Here is a 23,473-nt window from a genome sequence, read left to right as displayed (position 1 = left end):
TGCAGGGCTTCAAGCATGAATCTAAGGTGCATGGCTTGAAAGACTCCAAGGAGCAGGACCTCAGAGATTCCAGGATGCAGGACTTGAGGGATTTTCAGGTGCAAGACCACGGAGATTCCAAGATTCTGGAGTTGAAATATTCCCAGGTGCAGGACCACAGACAATCCAAGGTGCAAGACCACAGAGATTCCAAGATTCAGGAGTTGAAAGATTCCCAGGTGCAGGACCACAGACATTCCAAGGTGCAGGACCTCAGAGATTCCAAGATGCAGGACTCGAGAGGTTCCACAGTGTTGGAAACTAGAGATTAATTACAGGATGCTCAATTAAAATCATAATAAAGTACTGCTAGTATATTCCCCAGTGGAGTGAACTTTTTTTTCATCTTATCGTCAATCTGCCGCAAGCACTGGACATAGTTTTAGGAAGCCTTCCAGTGCACTGAGGCTACCTTCTCTCTAACTCAGACTAGTATGCTTTTCCTAAAGGACTTTGCCACCTCATACTCATAAAGTCAGCTATGTTTCATGGAATCTTGGGCACTGTGGAGGACTCCCTGTATATGCCTTTATACAGTTTGAGTTTGAGTTTAAAAGCACTTTTAAAGCGCACGTATACCGGCGGTTTCTTGGCGCTGTAGCTAGCGGGAACTGAGGTTTAGGAGCAGGGAGGGTAGAGGGGACGCTTATTCAAAGGACTTTGTGAATATGTAGGTTTTAAGATTTTTACGGAATTGGGGATAGAGAGTGATAGTGCGAAGTTGGAGGGGAAGGGTCTGATGCCACATAAGTGGCATCAGACCGTTCATGTGGCAATAATTAAATTGGCAATCTATAGAAGGCTTGGAGAAAGGGATATGAGTTCCTTCTCCTCAAGCCTGAAGGGTAGAGAGGTCCTTCCACCTTATAGAAGAGTGACAGGAGGGATATGTCCTCCCGACTTTATTGTACACACACAAATTCAGCGTGGTGCTGTATGCTATTGTTGTCAAGTGGAACACCGCCCGCCTATAAGCTTGGAAGGAAAGGATTCCTTTTCTTTAAATAACCCTCACACACTCTAATAGTGTCATGCTTCATCATTGGGTTCACCCTGACTCCTAAAGGTCAGGGTGGGCTTGACCATGTTCCAGGGAGCACTTAAAAGAAATAGACCATGAGGCATAAAGATAAAAAATCCTCTGGCCTTCTCCAGGGTAGCTCTTTATTGGTGGAGTAGTTGGGGATGTTAAAAAGAATATCAAGAGGGAATTAGGATATAATGGCCCTATGACCCTATACCAACATGTTTCAGCCCTGTTCCAGGAGGGTCTGGGGCTTACATTAGTATGTGTGTTACCAGGGCGTGATTGATGCAGGTGAATTTTAAACCATCATTAAACATACCTCACTCATGAGGCATGTTGTGACCGATGAGGGTGGCCTCATCTCTCTAAATGGAAGCGGGTGTTTGTATTTGTAAAAGGCATTCACTATTTTGGCTGTTGTGCTTAAAATTATATGATGTACGAGCAATAAACTATTGACTCTGGCTGAATTAGTGAGTATTTAATGCATATGTATTGCTACAGGTGTCCTGGTGAGAAAGGCTCATGTCCAGGCACTCTAGTGCTGATAACCGAGGGGTTTATTTAACCTCAACCTGAACACGCGCTGGGTGTTGCATGCTATAATATATACATCTCACAATGGGATTCATTATAACGTACAGGCCATTTCATACTAATGAAAAATACAGTAAATACCGGTGTTAATATGACCTTTTTAATTACAGGTTGGACTCAAAAAGAAAACATTAATGAGTAACAAGAAGGGCAAGTATACACTTTGCCCCTAGATGCAGTCAGTTACATGCATCTGTTGTGTATGAACTAGACACCGCGTAACTCGCACACACCAGGGAGGTGATTCTAAATCACCCTGATGAAAGCCCTGGACCCTACTGGGCCATAGAATAGGGCTGAAACATTTTGGTATAGGGTCATAGAACCATTACATCCTAATTCGCTCTTGATATTCTTTTTAACATCCCGACTACTTCACTAATAAAGGTACATCTTGGAGAGAGTCGGAGGATTTTTATTCTTTATGCTTCTGGTCTTTTTCTTTTAAATGCTCCCTGGAACATGGTCGAGCCCACCCTGACCTTTAGGAGTCAGGGTGAACCGGAGAAACCCAGGTCCAGGTACTGGACCTGGGTTTCTTGCGATATAGAAAAATGGTCCAAAACCTCGATATTTTATAGTAGATGAATCAATCAATCACTTTTTTTTTGAGTCGACAAGGTTCAGGAGCATGTCACTCAAGATCAGCTCTATTCAAATAAATGTTTTTCATTCTTCATAACCGCAAATTATTCAAATTACGAAAAAGGGGGGGCGTGGCTTGGACGCCGGAGAAATGACGGCGTAGTTCCTGTCCTCCTCCAGGCACCCGTGAGCTTTGACTAATAAAGAGCTGCATATTGTTTCAATTCCGGGATACAGCGGGCATTTGGCTGTCGGAACCCCAGAACCAGCGATGGTGTAAATTTGAGCCAAATGCGGTCGAAAGAAACGGAGGAAATCGTCCCTTTGCCTTGACCGCCGGAGACCGCAGACCGCTACAGAGCCTGAAGCCGGCCGCACCCGCCAGGCACCCCGGAGCTCTGGACCTGCCGCCTCGCTGCGCGAGGAATGCGCGCCCAACACAACACTTGGCCCCTGATTACAGCGCTACAGAGGGCGAACCGTGAGTAATGCGAACGGCGGTACAAATGTGCAAAAGTGAGGCTACACGAAGCGGGAAGCGGGAATCAGCCGTCTAAAATGGTGGTTTGCCGGCACAATTAGTTTCGCGCTCGAGCCACCCTGTGCACACTGACATGAACGCTGCTTGGCTGCTCTAGAATCTACGATTATATTAATGTGCATTGGACGCTTTGAAGGACTATATGCTAATATTTGACGTTCCTGCTTGTGTGCACTACCTATATGTGATGATGCATCCAATGCTCTGATAAGTTAAAGTGGATACACGTTCCTGCAACTGCCTCACTAATGTATTGATCTCAATGCAGAGACCTGCTTGCTCATAAAGGAGTTGATGAACTGAGACCAGTATATGTAGGCACAATCAGTACACTTGCCTCATCTACGCTCTAGTTATGTTGGTTGGGTAGCCATAAACAGAGTCATCCCACGCGCAGTGTAAAATGGCGGCTCCTACAGATCTGTGTTAATGTGAGACTGTGTCGGTGAGAGGCTGTGTCGATGTGAAACTCTGCATCCTGCGTGCCTGTAATACAGGCATATCCTCTCCGGCAGCAACACGCCCTACACTACCTGGAATTACCTATATAAGGAGGCTTAATTAACCTTTGCGCTGCCTTACACCGACACAGCATAGCCCAAACTCAACTCTGGGAGGTTGTGGACCCTGAACTGTAAGCTACTGTCTATAAATTCTGCTCGGTAACGCACGCTGCTGGTAGGTTCTATAACAGTGTTTTCGGACCAGCACATTCAGTAGGATACCAGTAGGATACCAGCTATTGACAATACCCCAGCAAATCCCAGCAAACCCTAACAAACAAGTTTAAAATGGGGGACAAAGATAATGGCAAGACTTCTAAGCGTCTGAAATCCGACCCACCGACGCCAGTCAAAGGGAAAAAAGAAATAGCAGAAGCAATGGAGACTATCCTAAGCAGACTGGAAGAGGTCAGAGATTTGGCCAAATCTACCAAAGAAGAGGTTGTTGCGGTGCGGCAGGATATAAAGGACATCAACTCGAGGATGACGGAGTCCGAGAACAGAATAAGTAAACTGGAAGACTCTGAAAATAAAACCTGTGGAGCCATCAAGAACCTCACCCTGTGCTCAGATCATCTTGTAAGGAAGGTTGCGGAATTGGAGGATAGAAATAGGAGGGGGAATCTGAGAATTTTTGGAATACCAGAAAAAGCGGAGGAATCTCATGAATCATGCATACCCTTCCTTGAGCAGTGGTTTACGCAGGCCACAAATCTAACTTTCACTCAACCACTGGAGTTCGATAGGGCGCATAGGGTGCCGGGGCGAATTACTAAGGACCAGAAAATACCCGAGAGCGATAGTGTGCAAGCCTCTAAAATATCAACACACAGAGCAGATACTTACCTTCGTCCGTAAACACCACAAAATCTTCATCTCACAGGATTTCAGTAAAGAGACTATGGAAATCAGGAAAGCCTTCCTTGCAATGAGACCGCAACTGAAGTCACTCGGCTACATGTATGGCTTTATTGGTCCGACAAAGTTCAAAGTAACAATACAGGGTGTGACTCATGTCTTCTCTGATCCACAAAAGTTACGTCACCAGATCTTTACCCAAGGGGATGGCAACATGGAAGTATCTCCTTCGACCCAACTGAGTGCCTCTGCATCCGGCCATGGATGACTTTTTGAGTATCCGATACTGGTAAACCATATTCCTTGGCTTCTCATAGCCAACCGTGACTACTCTGAGCTTGGGTAACTGTGCTCCGCACTGTGTTCAATATGTTCCGTTTGCTTAGAGTGGTGATTTTTGGTAATAATTATTAGGTACGATCCATGCTTGTTTTTTGGCACTAAGTATTGGGCATGATCCATACTGTACCCTCAACCTGTCACCTACATTGACCGGAGATGACGCCTGATAGGTGCCACAGTATGCTTCTGCATATGATATAGGAACCTCTTACACACGTTATCATTTAGATTGCTGTGCTAGTGGTCTTCTGTTCTTACAGTAACGTAATATGCTATAGCCTCATAATATAGCTTAATGCTGTATCTCGTTGCCTGCATAGTTGTTTCACTTTTACTCTAAGATGTGTTTTGCTTCACTTTTGATCTAAGATGTGTTTTGCAGCTCATGCAATTAATAATGTTGACCAGACTGCCTGGAGGCGGCCTCGCGGTCGTTCCCGAGTCGCCATGTTCCTTTTCTACTATTGGGGAGGGAGGGGTGGGTTGTGGGTAGGGGTGGAGGGTGGAGGGGGGTTTCCAGGGGTGAGGGGGGGGATAGTTTTTTCAATTTTTGCATTTTGTGTATTCTTTTGCCTTGTTTTTCCGTACTTGCATCCTATCTTGCAGCCGAATGTATTTCTTGATAGCCTTGTAACCAGTGGGACTCTTGCTCGTGTCAACACTGTCTCCTGCGTAATGCTGCTCCACCGGGGCCCAGCCCGGAACGAGTTCTTAAGTACTAATACAACTCAATGTAGTAAGTTAGAATATCTCAAGATTGATAGCTGATGGCTCCTACTATAGACACCCCGATAGGGACGACAACCATAGCTAACCTTAAAATACTCTCACTGAATGTGAAGGGCTTAAATCAACCGATTAAACATAAAAAAATACTCGATTATCTCCGTAGGCAACGAGGAGACAAAGCCCTATTGCAGGAGACGAAACTGGAGGCGAAACACTTTCACAATCTACGTAACAAGTTCTACACTGAAGTGGTAGGATCCGGAGCCATCTCTAAGAAAAATGGGGTAGTGATGCTATTTGCTAGGAAAGCGAATGTTGAAATAGTTTCCTCCTCCGTGGACACAAAGGGTAGATGGGTATCGGTGAAATTAATTAAAGATGACACTGAATTCTACATTACAACGATATACGCCCCCAACACACATGACCCTTCCTTCTGGTTAGAACTAGCGAAACAGATCGACACCATCCCAGACTCGGCTGTTCATATTTTAGCAGGAGATTTTAACCTCCCGTTTGACCCTGCCCTGGATAGGGACTCTAAGTGCACCTTCCGTCCAGGCAAAGCCCATAAGGAATTTGCAAAGTTATATAATAGATTCCACATGGTAGACACATGGCGCCTACAAAACCCTGACGGCAGAGACTACTCTTTCTACTCCCCACCTCACGACTCGTTTTCAAGGATAGACTACATAGTCATAACTAGGAACGCTGTGGCCAGAATAGAAGACACAGACATTGCTCCAAGACTTGTCTCTGACCACTCTTGCATTTCACTCACGTTATCAAATATTAAACCGACAACTCGTCAGTCGATGTGGCGCCTTAATGATACCATTCTGAATGATGTGAAACACAAAGAAACTATAGAAAACGCCCTTAAAGAATTCTTAACAATTAATAAAAAGGGGGACACCTCGGACTTAATCCGTTGGGAAGCACTAAAGACCACCAAAAGGGGGCTTATCATAAAAAAATCGTCTGCAATAAACAAAAACCGTAATGCCGCCCTTTTAAAACTAGAAGAAGACATCTCAATACTCCAACACGAATATCTAACCAGTAGAAGTGCCAAATTATTGACTGACTTGTCCAACCTAAAATATACCTATAATAAACTAGTCAGTGAGAAAGCAGGAGTCTGGCTAGATAGGAGGAAACGGTTTAAAGTCTGTGAATCTAATAAAGCAGGGAAAGGATTAGCAGCTTATCTTAAATTTAAAATTAAAAAAAACACCATTACTTCTCTACTGGACGATAAGGGCACCCCCAATTCGGACCCCAATAAAATTGCCGACCTATTTAAAGACTTCTATGAGAAGTTATATGCTAGGAACGTGAATGTTGGGAAAGAGAAAGTGGAGAAATACCTTTCCAGATGCGCACTACCAACACTTACGCCCTCAGAACAAGAATCCTTAAACAAACCAATATCTGAGGCAGAAATCATTGCTGCGATCAAGTCTCTTAAGAGTGGAAAGGCCCCCGGACCAGAAGGATTTACGGCACAATTTTATAGAAGCTTTGCTCAAACTCTTAAGACACCAATTTTGAACGTGTTCCAAGAGATTAGTCTTACGGGGGAGGTAAAGGGAACAATGGCTGAGGCAGTAATTGCCGTAATACCCAAGGAAGGGAAGGATTCTAAACTTCCTAAAAACGACAGGCCCATTTCGTTAATAAACTTGGATTGTAAGCTTTTGGCCTCAATCCTAGCGAGACGCATACAGAAGGTACTGCCGTCTCTAATCCACCCATCACAAGCTGGCTTTTTGAAAAATAGATTGTCAAGTGACAATACCAGAATTCTAGCTTATGTAATCGAAAAAGCGCAGCTCCTCTCCACGCCCACTGCGGGGATTACACTCGACGCTGAAAAAGCGTCTGACAAAGTGGAATGGACATACCTGGAAGCGGTCTTACATAAATTCGAGCTTGGTCCCCTATTTACTAAATTGGTAATGTCACTGTATGCCTGCCCCACTGCTAGAGTGAGAGCCGGTGGAGCGTTTTCCTCCCCTTTTAAACTAGAACAAGGGACTAGACAGGGATGCCCCTTGTCCCCATCCCTTTTCCTCCTGGCAATCGAACCCTTTCTATACCAAATATGGGTGAATGCGGACATCCCGGGGATTCAGTTTAAGGAGTGTACTATCAAACTCACGGCCTATGCTGAGTTAGTTCTGAGCGAGCAGGCGGATAGAGCTATACCTGCCTTGCTTTCCACGATAGAGGAGTTCTCTTGTGTGTCCGGATACTCCCTGAACAAAGACAAAACTGAGGTGAAAATGCTAAACAACATGAGTGATAAAAATATTCTAGGAGACTCTGGCCTTACCTGGCAACCAAAGAGCTTTAAATACCTGGGCTTGGAATTTGAGAGAGACCTGATTACCACACTAAAAATTAACGAAGATATACTCTACAAGAAAGTACAAAAACTATTGGAAGGGTGGTCCCCGAAATTCTTGTCATGGTGGGGTAGAGCACATTAAAGATGATGGTCACCCCCTTAATCAATTATATGGCAAGCATGCTCCCTATGACCTTCACTGAGGACTTCCTGCAAAAAATAGACAAACTATTTACTAACTTCCTATCGAATGGGAAGAATCCCAGAATCTCTATGAAAAAACTGCAACTTCCGAAACTTAAAGGCGGTCTCGGCTTACCCAATTTTAGAAACTATCAAACCGCTTTCCTGTGTAAACAAGGGGCTTCCTGGTTCGCCGAAGATCCTGGCTACACGCCGTTGTGGATCAATATAGAAAAGGCTATTATAGGTAAGGCCCCACTCGCCGCGATACTCACAATGGACCTATCACACCTCTCACACTCTAAGTATATCATGCTTAACACCAAAAGAGCTCTTCTAAGACTGGACCACACACATAAATCTGGCCTGCAGATAAAGAAGTCGGCTTCCGCATCCCTATGGCGCAACCCACTTATTAAGATCAATGGCTCGCTTCTCTCATGGGAACATTGGCCGTATAAAGGAATCAGCGTGATTTCGGACCTTTAAGAGGGGCACATGCCATTGCCCTTCGCGACCATCCAAGCTAAACATTCCCTTCACCCAATTGACTTCTACACATTCCTAAAACTAAAATCAGTTTTGTCCACACGTTCGTTTACACTGTCAGCACCCTGGTTACAGTCGACGCTTCCACACCTACAATCGTCAGGACATTTTGTCTCGAAAGTATACAAACTGCTCGCGCCGAATCCAAGTAAATCAATGAGACGAAATGAGCTTAAATGGGAGGCGGAACTGAACAATACCAGCATAATTGTTGAATGGGACAGGATCCACGCTTCGGCGCTTACGCACAAAGTTTCACCAATCCTTTCGCAAACCAAATACATGATACTCAACAGGGCGTTCTGGACCCCACAAAGATTGTTTAAACTAAATCTAAGAGATACCCCCACGTGTTGGAACTGTTCCCTAGCTGACGGTGATCTGCCACGCATGCTATTCAACTGCCCCATGCTACACAAGTACTGGACCAATGTTTTTGACTACATTGAGCACATATTTGGCATCAAACCTAGAAGGGAATTCATCCACATTATTCTGGGGGCCATTGACCCAATGCTAGTGAGAGACCACGATCGCCAACTCCTAGACCTACTACTAACCCTGGCGTGCAAGGTGGTCCTCTGCCACTGGAAGAGGGCAGCAGAGGTCTCTTTCGCTGCCTGGAAGGAGCGGCTATCCTGTATCAGGGGAGTAGACAATCCCGCTTTACACTCTTCTCCATGGCAAGTTACCAATATGAAACTCTGGTCCTCTTTGGATGCAGCCTCCCTCAACTTTGACTCCCCGTAGCCTACTTACAAAATTAGATTACAATTAGTATACTATAATTCTATAGTTGCCCTACATACTACCATACTCTACCAGTAAGATCTCGTATTTGTCGCTGAGCAGCACCGTAGCTTCATAGGCTATATCCCTGACACAAAATACATGAACAAGGCGGATGCTTGTACACTGTATACCTCGGAAGCTAACTGTTACTCAACCCACACTTCCACTATTAGGATGCTGTATCTTCGCATAGTACTAGAGAACGGCAATCTGTTTTCATAACCAATTGTATGCATCTACTATGCCAACCGTTATGGAGGTGTGGCTTTGAATCAAACAATGTGTTAATTTATTTATTGGTTGATTATTGACTGTCTCTGTACTTATTGATTTTTGTTTATTATTTCCTTCTTCTTATTGTTTCCCCTTGCCAATTCATATTCTTTTACATCGGCAATGCAATGACATAACTGTATGTATTATTGATGCACCCCTGCCTTATCTTCATTTGTTCTGTATTGTCTAATATACACAATTTACGAAAAAGGGTAACAGCAACACAAAATATCCAACCGTGAGAATTATTTAATTTACCAAGGTCAACATGTTAATCATTGCAAACATTGAGTTAAATTATATAACAAAAGTTACCCCGATCGGAGCGTGCAGATAGAAAAGGTAGAGAAAGTGTGTGCAATTTAAGGAGGAAAGGAATTCACAGAAAAATATTGTGACATAAGATATTCATAATAATTGATTAAACAACAGACGATAAATCAATTGACCGTACTGTTCAACCTGGCCAGGGTGGGACACATTTTTTAGGGCTACTATTAAATGTTCATGACTCATCAGTGTCAAAAATGTCTGCACATCAATATACAGAAATAACTGGTCCAGGTTTTTAACTAAATGCGTCGACGTTTCAACTCGTCTTTACGGCCTGTCGGTCATTTAAGCCTGAGCCATGCGAGTCTTCTTCAGGACGAAAAAGGGGTAACTTGGGATCATAGTGACCCCTTCCAGACGATGGGGGTGGTGCTTATTCCCACGTTCCCAAGGTTTATTCATTAATCCAATTCATCTGGAGCGAGGAGATGATTGTAGGTGTAGGATAGCGTTAACCACGATTGCAATAGCGAACAAGCATTTACAATGCAATGGTCTCAGCATCATTAAAGGTAGAGCTATTGGTATTGCTCATGACATTCCTTTTTTTTTTCTTAAATCATCAATAAATGGCATTGTCATTTACATTGCCAATAGCTTAATCGTTAAATAAATGGCATTGTCATTTACAATCCCAATAGCTACACCCTACACAGAGCCACCCTCACACAGACAGAGCCACCCACACATAGAGCCACCTACAAAAAAAATAAATGGCATTGTCATTTACATTGCCAATAGCACAATAAGGGGGGCAGAGGCAAGAAAAATGGCACAATCAGGGGAGCAGAGGCAAGAAAAATGCGTGCAATCAGAGGGCAGAAGGCAAGAAAAACGCGCGCAATCAGGGGGCAGAAGGCAAAAAAACGAGCACAATCAGGAGGGCAGAGGCAAGAAAAAAAAGCTATTCCGGAGGGGTGGGGGCTATGTCTCTGTCACTGCTCTCCTTGTAGGTTCGTCTTGGTGGTGAAGGGAGGGCGGCATTCAGAAAAGATCCTCATGCAGAGCAGCGACGTGCTGCAGTCTGGGGGCTGAGTTTTTGTTTTTTAAACTAAGTTGCCCTGGTTGTAGAAGGACGTCCCAGTCCCGCATGTTGTGCCAAGCGCTGCAGAGCAGGCCGTACTGTTTAAGGGCTCGTCATGCCACGGCGCCCCCACTAACAGCTCGAGACAGCCGGATGATGCCGCAATCTCACGCCAATCCCGGGGGAAGGCAGCCGCGGGGGAAGGAACCGACTCATAGAGGTCGAGCGAAAAATGCATTCCAAAGCTGCCTCTTCATATCTTGCCGCCGCCTGATCTCTACTCTGACCAACATTAATTGTTTATGATATTTCTCCATATTTTACGTTTTATAATGCATAGCTCTTTCATGTGGCCTAACGGTTAGAGTGGTTGACCTCGGAGCTTGGGAACTGGGTCTCGAGTCTCCTGTGATTCTGGGCAAATCACTTAATACCCCCGCCCCCTCCCGTACCTAAGAAAATGCATGTGTCCCGTCTGTAACGGAACTGCTGCTCATGTACGCGCTATATGAAACTAAAAACAAGGAAGAAGAAATAGGACCCAAAAGGATACAGAAAAAGAGACCGTCCCAGCACTTGTTTTATCGGAAATTAAAGCATTGTGAAACTGAAGTCCCGGCACCTGTTTTATCTCAAATGAAGCATTGGGACCGTAAAACTAACAAACGCTATAAAAGCGGCTGACATGTCAGCCACAATATGTCTCACAATGTACACGGAAACTCCCGTCTGAATAAATGCTTGTAAAACAAGCTGCCTTGCCCTCAGTGCGATTGAACAATGTGTTATGAGCAGAGCTGCCCACTGTGTTTTAGGATTATTTCTCATGAGAGGCAGCATGCTGGCAGAAAATAAGGAAGCGTAGGGGGGAAAAAGGTTTTCCACAAAAGGATCCGCAAGGCGAAATTTCTAAGGAAGAATTAAATGTTGCAGTGGTGGTCTATTCTTTTGTTTTTTATAAATTAAAATCTCATATTGACGGGGTGGCGGGGGCATAGTTTGTCATTCGGTTGTGCTTTCCTGCACCTGAACCAGGCCGTAGTGCGACCAGTGGCCCCTATGGCTGTAGCCAATCTCCCTTAAAGCGTAGCCTGAAAGAATGAGTGCCGGACGGAACAGCTTTATGTGGGGATGGTATGTGCCAATGAGCGCCTCGCTGCGCTGCTGTTAATGCAGTTTGTACAGACCTCCTGCTGGTGTGTACTGATTCTCATGCTCTCTCCCCACTCTTCTCTTCCAGTCTCTGCTGCTTCTAGCTTACCTCATCAGGAACGGCTCCGAGCGTGTGGTAACCAGCACCAGGGAGCACATCTACGACTTGTGCTCTTTGGAAAACTACCACTTTGTAGGAGAGCATGAGTTCCTGTCCACCAGTGGGAGCTGGCTGCGTGGCCTGTGGTTGTCAGTCACCGATACGAGCCCCAGGAGTCTGGATGTTCGTGTTAGGAAGCGGCTGCTCTACGAGAGCCTTGAAGATGCCAGGCAGTGTGCCCCAGAGTATTAATTGGCACAGTCACTTTCCGAGCTCGTTGCAAACGGAGCCCTCGCCGCTCCAGCCCAGGCTTTCTATTAAAATATGCACATATATGGGCCTCCTGGGGACACTGAGAGGAGGCCTTTAATTATACAGGAATCTCCAACTCCTAAACGCGCGTTGCTTTCGAGACGCTCACAGAGCCCTGTCTGCACTGGAGCCTGGCTGATGAGTGTGTGAATGAGGAAGGCTTTTGTGTGCGACCTGTCGAGGAAGTCTACATGGGCCTGGCGGTGCTAGAACTAGAATAAAAACAAGCTTTGATAAGAGCAACGATATCCTTGGCGAAGGGCAAGTTCTAAATGAAGGGTACTCACCACACGCCCCCAGCGATTCAGACGTGAGCGAAACCGAAACTTTCCGTGGGGCGGGACTTCCGGCTTTGGAAGCCCGTGCACGCGCCCAATGAGAGAAGCAGTGCTGGTGACGCGGGACTCCCATGCCCGAGGGAGAGCCCTGCGGTGGCGGCTGAAGTCCGGAGTGGCGGTAAGTGGGCTGGGGTGGCGCTTGGTGCACGTGTGTGTGTGTGTGTGCGCGTGTGTATGTATGCGATGGCGGGGGTGGGTTCTCTGTATGTGTGGGTGCATGCGTGCGTGCATGGGCGCTCGTGTGTGTGTGTGTGTGTCTCTGTGTCTGCGTGTGAACACCTTACGATATGGAGCATTTTCGATCATGCCATGAAACACGCTGCTTAAAAGAAATTGAAAGTTACACGTTTAACCGCACTCTAAACGCGCATTGCAAGAAACTTGCAACAAAGTCAATTGAGCGCTCGTACTTGTGCGCGTGCCAGTTTCAAATCGCCTCCAAGGAGATGCACGCGGCCAGGATTTTCTCCTGGAAAGCAGACACGCCGACAAAAGGTCTCTGGCGAGAACGCGCTTCCGCGCGCTTAGCCGAGACCTAAAAAGGTGGAATGAGCACTTGATTCAATCAGGAGACATCCTTAATGCTCAATCTCCAGAGTTATTCTGTACATATGAAAAGACCACTGGTTCTAACTCAGGGCCACTCTATATTGCAGAGTCCTGTGTTCAGAGTTTAAATCGGATAGGTCTCCTCGTTTTTCTTATTCACCAAACGAAGTGTGGACTATCTGTTCCACATGTTTTAATCAAATATCAGCGTTCAGCTCTTCTAGTCGTCTTTCTGTCGGCACAACAATAGCTAATGATGATGAAGCATGACACTATTAGAGTGTGTGAGGGTTATTTAGCACTTTCGCCGCGGCGCAAAATTCGGCCGCGGCGCGGGCAGGGCTAGGGAGTGGACGCGGCGCTCCCTTACTCTTGACAACGGGGAGCCGTTATGACCCCGCCCACTCACTAATTCGCCCGCACAGGCAGGGAATTAGTCCGCACAGGCGGAGCGTGGGAGGAGCGACAGTTGATGACGGCTCCACACCGTCATGAGCACACGGCGCCCATGGCTCATGACGGCGTGGAGCAGTCATGAGCATGGAAAGGGTTAATAAAAAAAAGGAATAATTAAATTGGACCAGTTTGAATCAAGCATTGCCGAATTGTCTTTTTTGCCCATTGACAGGCTTTATTGGCTACCAATCAATGGCCCTTCATCATTGTACGATTCAGAAAAAGGGGGTGGTGATGAACAGAGTGTCTGAATTAAGCAGACCACTCTTCCCCAGTCCAAAGATCAGGGCTTGATCCATCACCGTTATTTATCTCACTGCACCATCCCAGCTCAGAACCTGGCTATATGCAAATCAGTCTGTCCCTGGCCCAGTGCATCATGGGAACAGGGCAGACTAAACTACCAAGCCAATTCTTTACCAGAAAGTAGACAAGCTACCGGGGACCGGTTTCTGGCATTTCAGCCGTCTTCACCACCCCCTTTTCTGAATCATTTTTGTCCACCATAAGCGTGGAAGGGTATACTCAGATGTGAGTCCCTTGCTCATTGCACCATCAGGATTCAAGCAAGCCGGGCCGAAGACGGCTGAAATGCCAGAAACCGGTCCCCGGAAGCTTGTTTTCTTCCCAGTATAAGAATTGGCTTGGTAGTTTGGCCCGCCCTGTTCCCATGATGCACTGGGCCAGGGACAGACTAATTTGCATATAGCCAAGTTTTGAGCTGGGATGGTGCAGTGAGCTAAAAAACGGTGATGGATCAAGCCCTGATCTTTGGACTGGGTAAGAGTAGTCTGCTTATTTCAGACACTCTGTTCATCACCACCCCCTTTTCTGAATCATTTTTGTCCACCATAAGCGTGGAAGGGTATACTCAGATGTGAGTCCCTTGCTCATTGCACCATCAGGATTCAAGCAAGCCGGGCCGAAGACGGCTGAAATGCCAGAAACCGGTCCCCGGAAGCTTCTTTTCTTCCCAGTATAAGAATTGGCTTGGTAGTTTGGTCCGCCCTGTTCCCATGATGCACTGGGCCAGGGACAGACTAATTTGCATATAGCCAAGTTTTGAGCTGGGATGGTGCAGCGAGCTAAAAAACGGTGATGGATCAAGCCCTGATCTTTGGACTGGGTAAGAGTGGTCTGCTTATTTCAGACACTCTGTTCATCACCACCCCCTTTTCTCTTCATCATTGTAAGCAGCGTGGCCGTGGTTTGTTTGGTGTTCTCTGCTTTTAGTGGGTTTTCACCTGTTATTCTCACCCAGCCTCTGCTCAGCAGGTTGTAACTGGGTTGCCATGTATCATTGGAGCTTTGTTGCTGTATGTTAATAGTTCCAGGCGCTGTGCACTGGTCCTCCGGAGCGCCTGTGATTACAGGATTTTATTCTAATAAAAGGCTGTATGCGGTGTTCACTATGCTATCCTGTAAACAGTGTTTGTTCTGTAACACCAACATTATCTTATCCAAATATCTTATGTTGGCCGAACAAAAAATATCTAAAATTTGAATAGCCCAATCACGGCCACACAAGTAACAAGCTCTTGTGGTGCAACTGACTCACAATCCGGGAGCGGCTTTCCTCAAAGGACAGAGCGCTAGCACTTTTCTTGAACAATTCTTGAGCAGGTACTAACAACTTGAACAATATGCTCTATAAGGCACTTTATGACGCGCATGTCCAGCATCAGCAAGGAATAGCGACTGCACTGAACTTTTTTTAATGTACAGCAATTTTTAGATTGTGTTTTATGGATTTTATTATTGTATAATAATAACTCTACTGTATATTTCTTAAACAAATGTTGCAATGGTTTTCAGTAATTATGCAAAATTAATAAACTTGTAAACTTGAAACTGTAACACCAACATGATTTTTGTACTGTTTCAGGTGTAATAATGTGAAGCATCAGGGCCCAGAGATGGTGAAGATTTATAAAGGTAAATACAATTGGGTTTATAATGCATGTTTGATACTGTTTTATGAAGTGTGCACACATGCCAATAGAGCAAAACATCTAACTATACACACAACCCAAGAAAATCAGGTCAACTCAAGTCAGCAGAGGTAAAATAACTTAAAAGGTATTTGTGTAATGACAGTACGCACTAGTTCTAAAAATCAGAGTCCGATTGCTTAGTTTGTATCTCTACTTCTAACTTTTCCAGAAGTTTTAAAATACATTTTGGGATTGCATACCTTTGAAATATAGTGTTTTTTTAAACATTGAACATCTCCACAGTTGATAGATCTACTGACCTGGTTCCCGTTTGATTCTTGCTTCCCTCCTTGGATCTTAAGAAATTCTACAGCGGTAATTTTGCTCTTGGAAATACTGATACTGTGGAAATCGGTAATTTCAGGCTACACAATTACTGCAGTATTCTGAGATGTTCCATATGAAAGAGAAAATTGACTCAGAAATTGTTTTTTTCGGAAGGAATCATCACAGACACCTGATTTTTGTCAGAAAACCACTTTAATCAGGAGTAAGCTGGGAACACCTTAGTTTTGATTGTCACACCTACTAATATGTATATATGTATGTATGTACATGGTATTTCTTTATCGCAAACATAGCTAAAATGCAGTGCAGCCTCATCCTTATCGCCCTTCAGTCCGTCACCAGAAGGAACTCTGAAATGTAACTTCTCCCCCCACAACCTATTAGTTGTCTGACCTCCCCATCCACCACCTTCTCGGCAACTCTGTCACCTTCTCTAAATAAAGTGTATTTCTCACCAAAGGTGAATGGACATTATCATGGCAAAATTACTGTGAGTTCTCATAAACAATGGCTACATGCCTCAATACTGCTACCCCTGCGTCTTACAAAGTCCTGACAGCTCTCTGTTGACCTCCTGTTATACCTTATGGGTGGGCCGTAGTAACCCATAGGGCAGGGTGCTGTGTAAGTAAAAGGTAGGACATGTCCTGGTAGGGACAAACACCCAAATTCATTTTTCACTACTGTGAGGCCTACTCCTCTCACAGGTTAAAATTGGGATTTCGTTATTACACTTTTAAACTATAATTCCTGATTGAGATGGAGTAGTCATATCATGTTTTATATCTTTGGAATGGAAATTATAGATTCTCTTTACTGGTAAAGTCAGATTTAAAATGACTGTTTTAGAAATACCACTTTTAGAATGTGGACATTTCTCTGTCATTACAGCTCTGTATGCCTACAGCCTATCTCCAATACACGTGGGTGGGTGACAACTTCACTTTGTGCATTCCCTCTAAACAGCTACACACAAAAGGAGTATAGGTGCCTCTCAGTGCCCATCTTCATCCTGATTGCTCATCCTGGTCAGGATGGGAGGGAGGTGCTGACAGTTACACGAGAATGGGCAGTGTCCTGTCGCCTAACAAAGGGCTGATCACCCACTACCGATAGTCTGAAGCAAGGGCTGAGAAGAAAGACCTTCTATTGCCTTAAAAGGCTCTTCTTTGAAGTCACCTCCTCTTCAAAGGCACAACTGGGTATAAGCACTGGGTCTCTGACCCGACCAGGTAGTACACTCCTGGCACTGAAACCACTGGACAAGAAGAAGGACTGCTGTGCTGAGGATTTTTGCTTGCTAGACTGCATCTCTTGAAAACTGCTGCCCTGCTGTGCTCTCTGCGGCCTGCCTGCTCTCTCAGACTGTCCCAGAGTGTCTCTAAGGGCTAGCTGACTAGCCTCCTATTCTTCAAAGAATCAGGGACATCAAAGTGTTTAACCCTGCTCCTGTACCTGGTACATTGGAAGTGACTCCAGGTACTTGCTCTAGCAAAATCGACGCATCTTCTGCTGCGACGCCTGCCGAAGCCAGCGCACCTGACTTCAACCGCAAAGAGTTCGATCTGCAACACGTGTGACTTCGAGGGCCCAACGACTCCTGCACGATCTCCGGAACCGATGACTGCTGACGCCGTGCTTTTGGAAGCTCAACGAGAAGTCGCCGATGCCCTGCATTTCGAAAGGTACAGTTTTCCCAACACCGTAGCTGGCCTGCGATGCTGCGGTCAGCTAGAACTATTTGAATTGTTTTTTTCACGATGCCGTGATAGCCCCAGAGGTAGCTATCGACTTCAAGGAACTGTTTTACAAAGGTTATTTTGATAACTGAAGATTTCTAAGTACTGTATTGTGGATTTTTTTACCATTTTTGGTCTTGTCTTGAGTATATACAAATATTAGATATTTTCCTAAACTGGTGTGGTGTTCTTTTGTAGTGCTTACATTGTATTACTGTTGGTTATGTGCAAATGCTTTACACACTCTAGATTAATCTTGACTGCTCATGCCAAGCTACCAAGGGGGTGAGCAGGGGTTATTTTAGGAGTGTAACCCCCCTTATCCTGACTAGGAAGAAGGGTCCTTATTTGGACAAAGGTATCTACCTCTGCCAACTAGAGACCACAATTTCTAACATTGGTTGTCAGCCGTGAGGATAGGACTTGCGTTTGCACTAGACTTACACTGATTGGTGTGCACTACTACCATATCGCAGACCATTGCGTAACACATACTGTTTTTTTTGTCTATTTTGCCATCCCATCGGTCTTGAACGTGAATCAATTGCATCATCTGCTGCATCCTTGGAAGTGGCCTTTGAGGAGGAGAGGTTAGAAACCTACAATATGAAGGAATTGATGGTGATCTGCAAAACCCCAACATCCAAATTAGGGGCCTCACCAGAAAAGAGGAGCTACGAAAGGCGCTGAGGACCTGGGTAGCAACCAGACATGCTAGTGAGCTTTCTGGGGATCTTGGAATGGAGGCAGATGAGCCGATTCCAAGGGTGGATGTGCTTTTGGGAGGGGGGCACCCTCTAAACCAGGCTGTAGTGCTTGTCCCCAGAGGAGCTGGAGGACAGGTGGGAAGCAAGGAAGGATGCTGTGGAACTGGAGAAGCATAAGTTAGCCATGGAGGAGAAAAGGATGAGGTTAGACCATGAGTTTAAAATGAGAGAGCTGAACTGGGAAGCCAGTAGGGCTAGGCCCAGCTCAGATGGCGGCAGCAAAAATTTAGTGTCCAGTACAGAGGGTGAGGTACAAGGAGGGAGTTGACATACACCAGGTGGTTCAGGATTGTGAGGTTACTCCAGTTGTGCGCAGTGTCCCTGAGGTGGATTGGGGACCTGGGACAGGGGATCATTTTCCTGGTAGTGGGAGTGACAGTCTACTAACTCTTGATGCGAGGTGCAGTGAGAGGGGTTCCCTCATGATAGAAGCCCTAGTAAATGAGTATGGAGACCGGCCAGAAGAGTATGGGTTGAGGAACAGCAACAGTCTGACACTGTCCCACCAGTCTTGTGAGAATGATGTGGGGTGCTTTTCTGAGGCACTGGATGGTTGGGTGAAGGGTGTTTTAGTTAACACCTGTGTGGGGCTGTGTGATTCAATAGTTGGAAAGCCTATTTTAAGTCCCTGTTTTCCAGAGCTACGATAACACCCGGTGGAGTGGGAGTTCTCTGACCCCAGGGAGCTTTCACTGGAGGCAGACCTTTTGGTGGATTCCAGAGGGTCTGGAGAAGCATCTGGGGGTGATCCTGAAGGAAGTGGCTTAGGTATTTCCCAATCGTGGGTGGTGGGAAAGGTTTGTGTTAGCCCAGATAGGTCCCGGTATCGTGGGAAGGGTGTAGGGACTCACGTCCAGTCTCTGCGGAGAAGGAGTGGGAATGGGCTGCGGCCCAAGGTTCCCGAAACCCAGTCCCAGAGCCTGGGTTGTTCCATGAGGGAACACCAGATGAGGATCCCAGGCTGTACTGGAAGGCCACCCATTGAGGGCGATCCCCTAGTGTCTGGGGAACTGGGGGGGACTGCTGTAACGAGCATCCCACCGGTTCTGGTGTCTGGCAGCACCGCTCCAGTTGGGAGGGTGCATGAGTACAGAGAAAAGGGTGAGAGGAGGATGCGGTTCCCAGTGGAAGAACCAGTGGGTCAGGGGTTACCAGCTATGAGGTCAGAGCACCCCAGGAATGACCCTTGTGAGACCACTTCAGGCCTGGGGTGTCTTCATACTTTCTCAGGTGGACAGGAGGCTGGAAAACTGCGCCAGGCAAACTCGCACAACTCATGAGGAGTGGGAGTGTGTTTCCCTTGGAGGGGGTCGGTGTACTCCCCCGGAAGTCCTGGGTTGCCAGGCACAGGTCCAGCCTAATACCCTGGGTTGGAGGACCAGATTCAGGGTGTCCCCTCTGATCTGGAGGAAGGGGCGACTGCCAACAGTACCACTACCAGTTTGTTTTCTGGGGGTTCCTCTCCAGGTGGGAGGGTACGGAGCCCCAGGGAAGAGGACCGGGTGTGGGAGAGCCCACCCCAGTCCCTTGTTCAGCCTCAGGGTACAGACCCTGGGCTGGTGTACCAGTTGCAGGATAGCACACCTTAACTGGTGGGAGAATTGTGCAAAACACCTGCCACAGGTGCCTTGACAATTCTAGAGTCGAGGGGGACTGCTCCCGGCGGGGGGGATGCCGAGCCCCAGGGAGGAGGACCGGGTGTGGGAGAGCCCACTCAGTCTCCTGTCCAGCCGCAGGGTACAGACCCTTGACTGGTGGACCAGTGTTAGGATGTCATACCTGACTTGGCCCCCCACTCTCTGATGCCAAAGAGGTTAAAGAGGCCTGAAAGGCATAAGATCTGACTCTCATCACTGACAGCTGCCAGTGATCACTGTGGCTTGCTGTCCTGGTGGACAGAGTTTGATTTGATTTGATTTGGTTTGATGTTTTGTAAAGCGCGCGTATGCCCTTGGGCGTCTTGGCGCTGCAGAAGAGGACGTGGTATCCTAGTGACATAGTGAGAGCTGGTTTATCGGGGGTTAAACAGCCATGTTTTTACTGATTTCCTAAATGACATTAGAGAGGCGCTGTTCTTGATAGCGAGGGGGAGTCGATTCCAGTCTTTAGCAGCATGCAGTAGAAAGCTTCTGCCCCCCCATCTAGCCTGTTTGAACCTAGGAACTTGTATTAGATTTGCCTGGCTAGATCGTAGTTCTCTAGTGGGAATGTATGGCTTAAGGTGAGTTTTGAGGAACAGAGGTCCGGAGCCCTGGAGTGCCTTATATGTTAAGCATAGTGATTTAAACCTTATTTGTTTTGCCAATGGGAGCCAATGTAAAGTATCCAGATGGTGCAATATGTGCTCTGTTCTCGGGATATTTAGGATTAGTCGTGCTGCTGAGTTCTGCAGGCGTTGTAGTTTGGTCAGTTGTTGGGCCTGCATACCAGCGTATAATGCGTTTCCGTAATCAAGTCTTGACAAGGCTAAGGTGGTCACCATAGTTTTACGGGAATCCAGAGGGATGTATGGCACTAATTTCCTGATCATTTTTCAAATAAACCACATAGTGGATACTAATTTGGGCATCAAAAGTGAGTCTGTTATCTAACAAACTGCCTAGATTTTTAACTTTGGTCACAGGTGACGGACAGTTGCCCAAATCCGCAGGCCACCAGTCTAGTGACCAAATTCCTGCATTTGTTCCTAATAACATAACCTCGCTTTTGTCCCCGTTCAGTTTTAAGCAGTTTTGCTCCATCCACTGGCTGACCTGTTTCATGCAGTTTTTGAATTTGTCTGCGGTATCTGAGCTATCATTTTTGATTGACACAACAATTTGTGTGTCATCCACGTATGACACGGGCAGGAATCCCGAAGCCCTGATGATTCCAGCTAGTGGTGCTACATATCAGTTAAAAAGCGTTGGGCTCAATGATGACCCCTGCCGAACCCCACAGGGTGAGTTGAAGGATTTAGATTTTATCTCTCCTAGTTCCACTGTGAAGATTCAACTGTCCAGAAATGATGCCAGCAATTTTCGTGCATCCTGATGTACTCCTGCTGATGCTAGTCGGTCCAGGAGCGTGTCGTGGTTCACCTTGTCGAAGGCCGCCAAGAGGTCTAATAAGATCAAGGAGGCCTTCCCCCCGGCGTCCAACACGCTCCTGAGCTCTTCCACCGCCATCAGCAAGGCTGTCTCAGTACTGTGTCCCTCACGGAAACCGTAATGGGAAGGGTCAAGGATGTCTGCCTCAGCAATAAATTGGGCAAGCTGTTTATTCAAAAGTTTCTCAACTACCTTGACACCAAAGGGGATCCTAGCTATTGGCCTGTAGTTTCCAGGTTCTTCTCGGTCTAGGTTGTTTTTTTTTAACAAGGGTAAGACCGATGTTAGTTTCCAGAGGGCGGGATAGGAACCTGAAATTATTTTGTGGCCCATAAGCTCAACCATTTGCTCACTGAGCAGCTCTGGGAAGAGGTGGAAAATTTTCGGTGGGCATGGGTCTGAATATGCCCCCGATTTCGTTGTCATGATTATCTGGTGAACCTGTTCCTTCTCAGGGAGGCAGAATTTAAAAGATGGTCTAGATGTTCTTCTGGGGTCCGAAATCTCAGTTTGGTCCCTTTTATCTGGGGTGGGGATCTGTGGGTTGGTTGCATTAAAGGATTCATAGACCCGGGTCACTTTGTCAATAAAAACTGACCCAGGGTGTTGCAGAACTCCGTACTGGCTGGCATATTCGTGTTCGCTTTTATTTTGGATAGTTTTTTTACCGTGGAAAATAGTTCTCGACTAGAGTTTTTTTGCCTCCTCTATATTTTTAGAATGAAGTACTGACTTTTTGCTGTGAAGATAATTTTTTTATAGATATTCAGGGAGGTTTTATATTCGATTTTACTCTCCGGGTCGTAGCTTATTCTCCATATCCTTTCAAGTTTTCTGCATATTCGCTTCTGGGTCCTTAGATTTTCGGAAAACCAGGGTTGGGAAGGTTGTTTTTTCCTGAATGCGCTTTTTTCAGTGGTACAGCTATATTTATGGCTGCTGTTATCCATTTTGAGATTTGGTCAGTGGCCTTATTACTTTCCAGGTCCAAAGTGGGTGCATGTGATGCAAGGGGTTCTTGTAGTTTAAGAGTGTCTAACCTTGACCACTCTGGATATGAAGTAGGTTTGTTATGTTGCTGGGGAGGCACTATTCCCTCTGTATGATCCAGAGTTATTGAGAAAATTATAACTTTATGGTCTGACCATGGGACGGGGAGACAGTCCATTACTTTAATGTCTTTATTAGATGTAAAAATACCATCTAGGGTGTGCCCTGCTTTGTGCGTGTCCTTGTGTTCAAGTTGTTCTAGGGCCATATTATTCAGTGTGTCGATCAGCGCTGCTGTCCCTGTGTCGTCTTTATTTTCCAGATGGACATTAAAATCCCCCAGAATGGTGAAGTCAGGGTGTTACACGCTGGATTCTAAGAAAGAGTTTAGTGTAGCCGTCAAGTTGGTTTTGGCTTTAGGTGGTCTATAGATCAGTAGGCCATTGAAGGTATAGTTTTGTGTTAGTTTGATGTGAAAGGTCAGTGTTTTGCAATCAGGTGTACTAACTAAGTCGCAACCCTTCATCTGTAGTTCATTTCTGGCAATGATTGCCAAGCCCCCCCGTTTCTTTTTCCTGTCTGCTCTAGTTATTGTATATCCTTCCGGGATTGCTAATAACAAGTCTGTATCCGAGGCTTCGTCGGCCCAGGTCTCGGTAATAAAAATTACATCCAGCCTTTTATCCTCAATGGGGTCTGCTGTTTCGGAGTTGTGTTTAACTAGTGATCGAGCATTAATGAGTCCAGCTCTAAAGGATTTTATTTCAGGTATAGTAGACTGAGTGCGTAGGGTCATGCTTCTGCAGCATGTAAACTCAAACTTGAGCTGACAATTTGCGCAGTCTTTAATTTCTGATAGCGGGGAGAACGGGCTACAGCAGGGTTTGGGTCTTAGTAGGAGTAGCTCGTCAGCGGAGTAGATTGTCCTCCCTCTTTGGAGGTTAATTTTGACAGGGGTTGTGGCC

General features: G+C 46.0%; 1 protein-coding gene across 2 annotated transcripts in view; it reads left to right on the top strand.

Annotated features, from left to right (window-relative positions):
- Nucleotides 1–23,473, top strand: part of LOC147660723 (E3 ubiquitin-protein ligase TRIM39-like) — a 148,019-nt gene that overhangs the window by 76,410 nt on the left and 48,136 nt on the right. For both annotated transcript variants that reach the window (XM_086951507.1, XM_086951508.1), the window contains one exon: nucleotides 15,527–15,576. In XM_086951507.1, the coding sequence (XP_086807633.1) occupies nucleotides 15,527–15,576 (50 nt within the window). The remainder of the gene's footprint in view (nucleotides 1–15,526; nucleotides 15,577–23,473) is intronic.

This window comes from Lissotriton vulgaris, unplaced genomic scaffold, assembly GCF_964263255.1.
Source record: "Lissotriton vulgaris unplaced genomic scaffold, aLisVul1.2 SCAFFOLD_563, whole genome shotgun sequence".
Classification (NCBI taxonomy): domain Eukaryota; kingdom Metazoa; phylum Chordata; class Amphibia; order Caudata; family Salamandridae; genus Lissotriton; species Lissotriton vulgaris.
The sequence above is the reverse complement of the archived record's forward strand: the minus strand, read 5'-3'. Positions and strand labels throughout refer to the sequence as shown.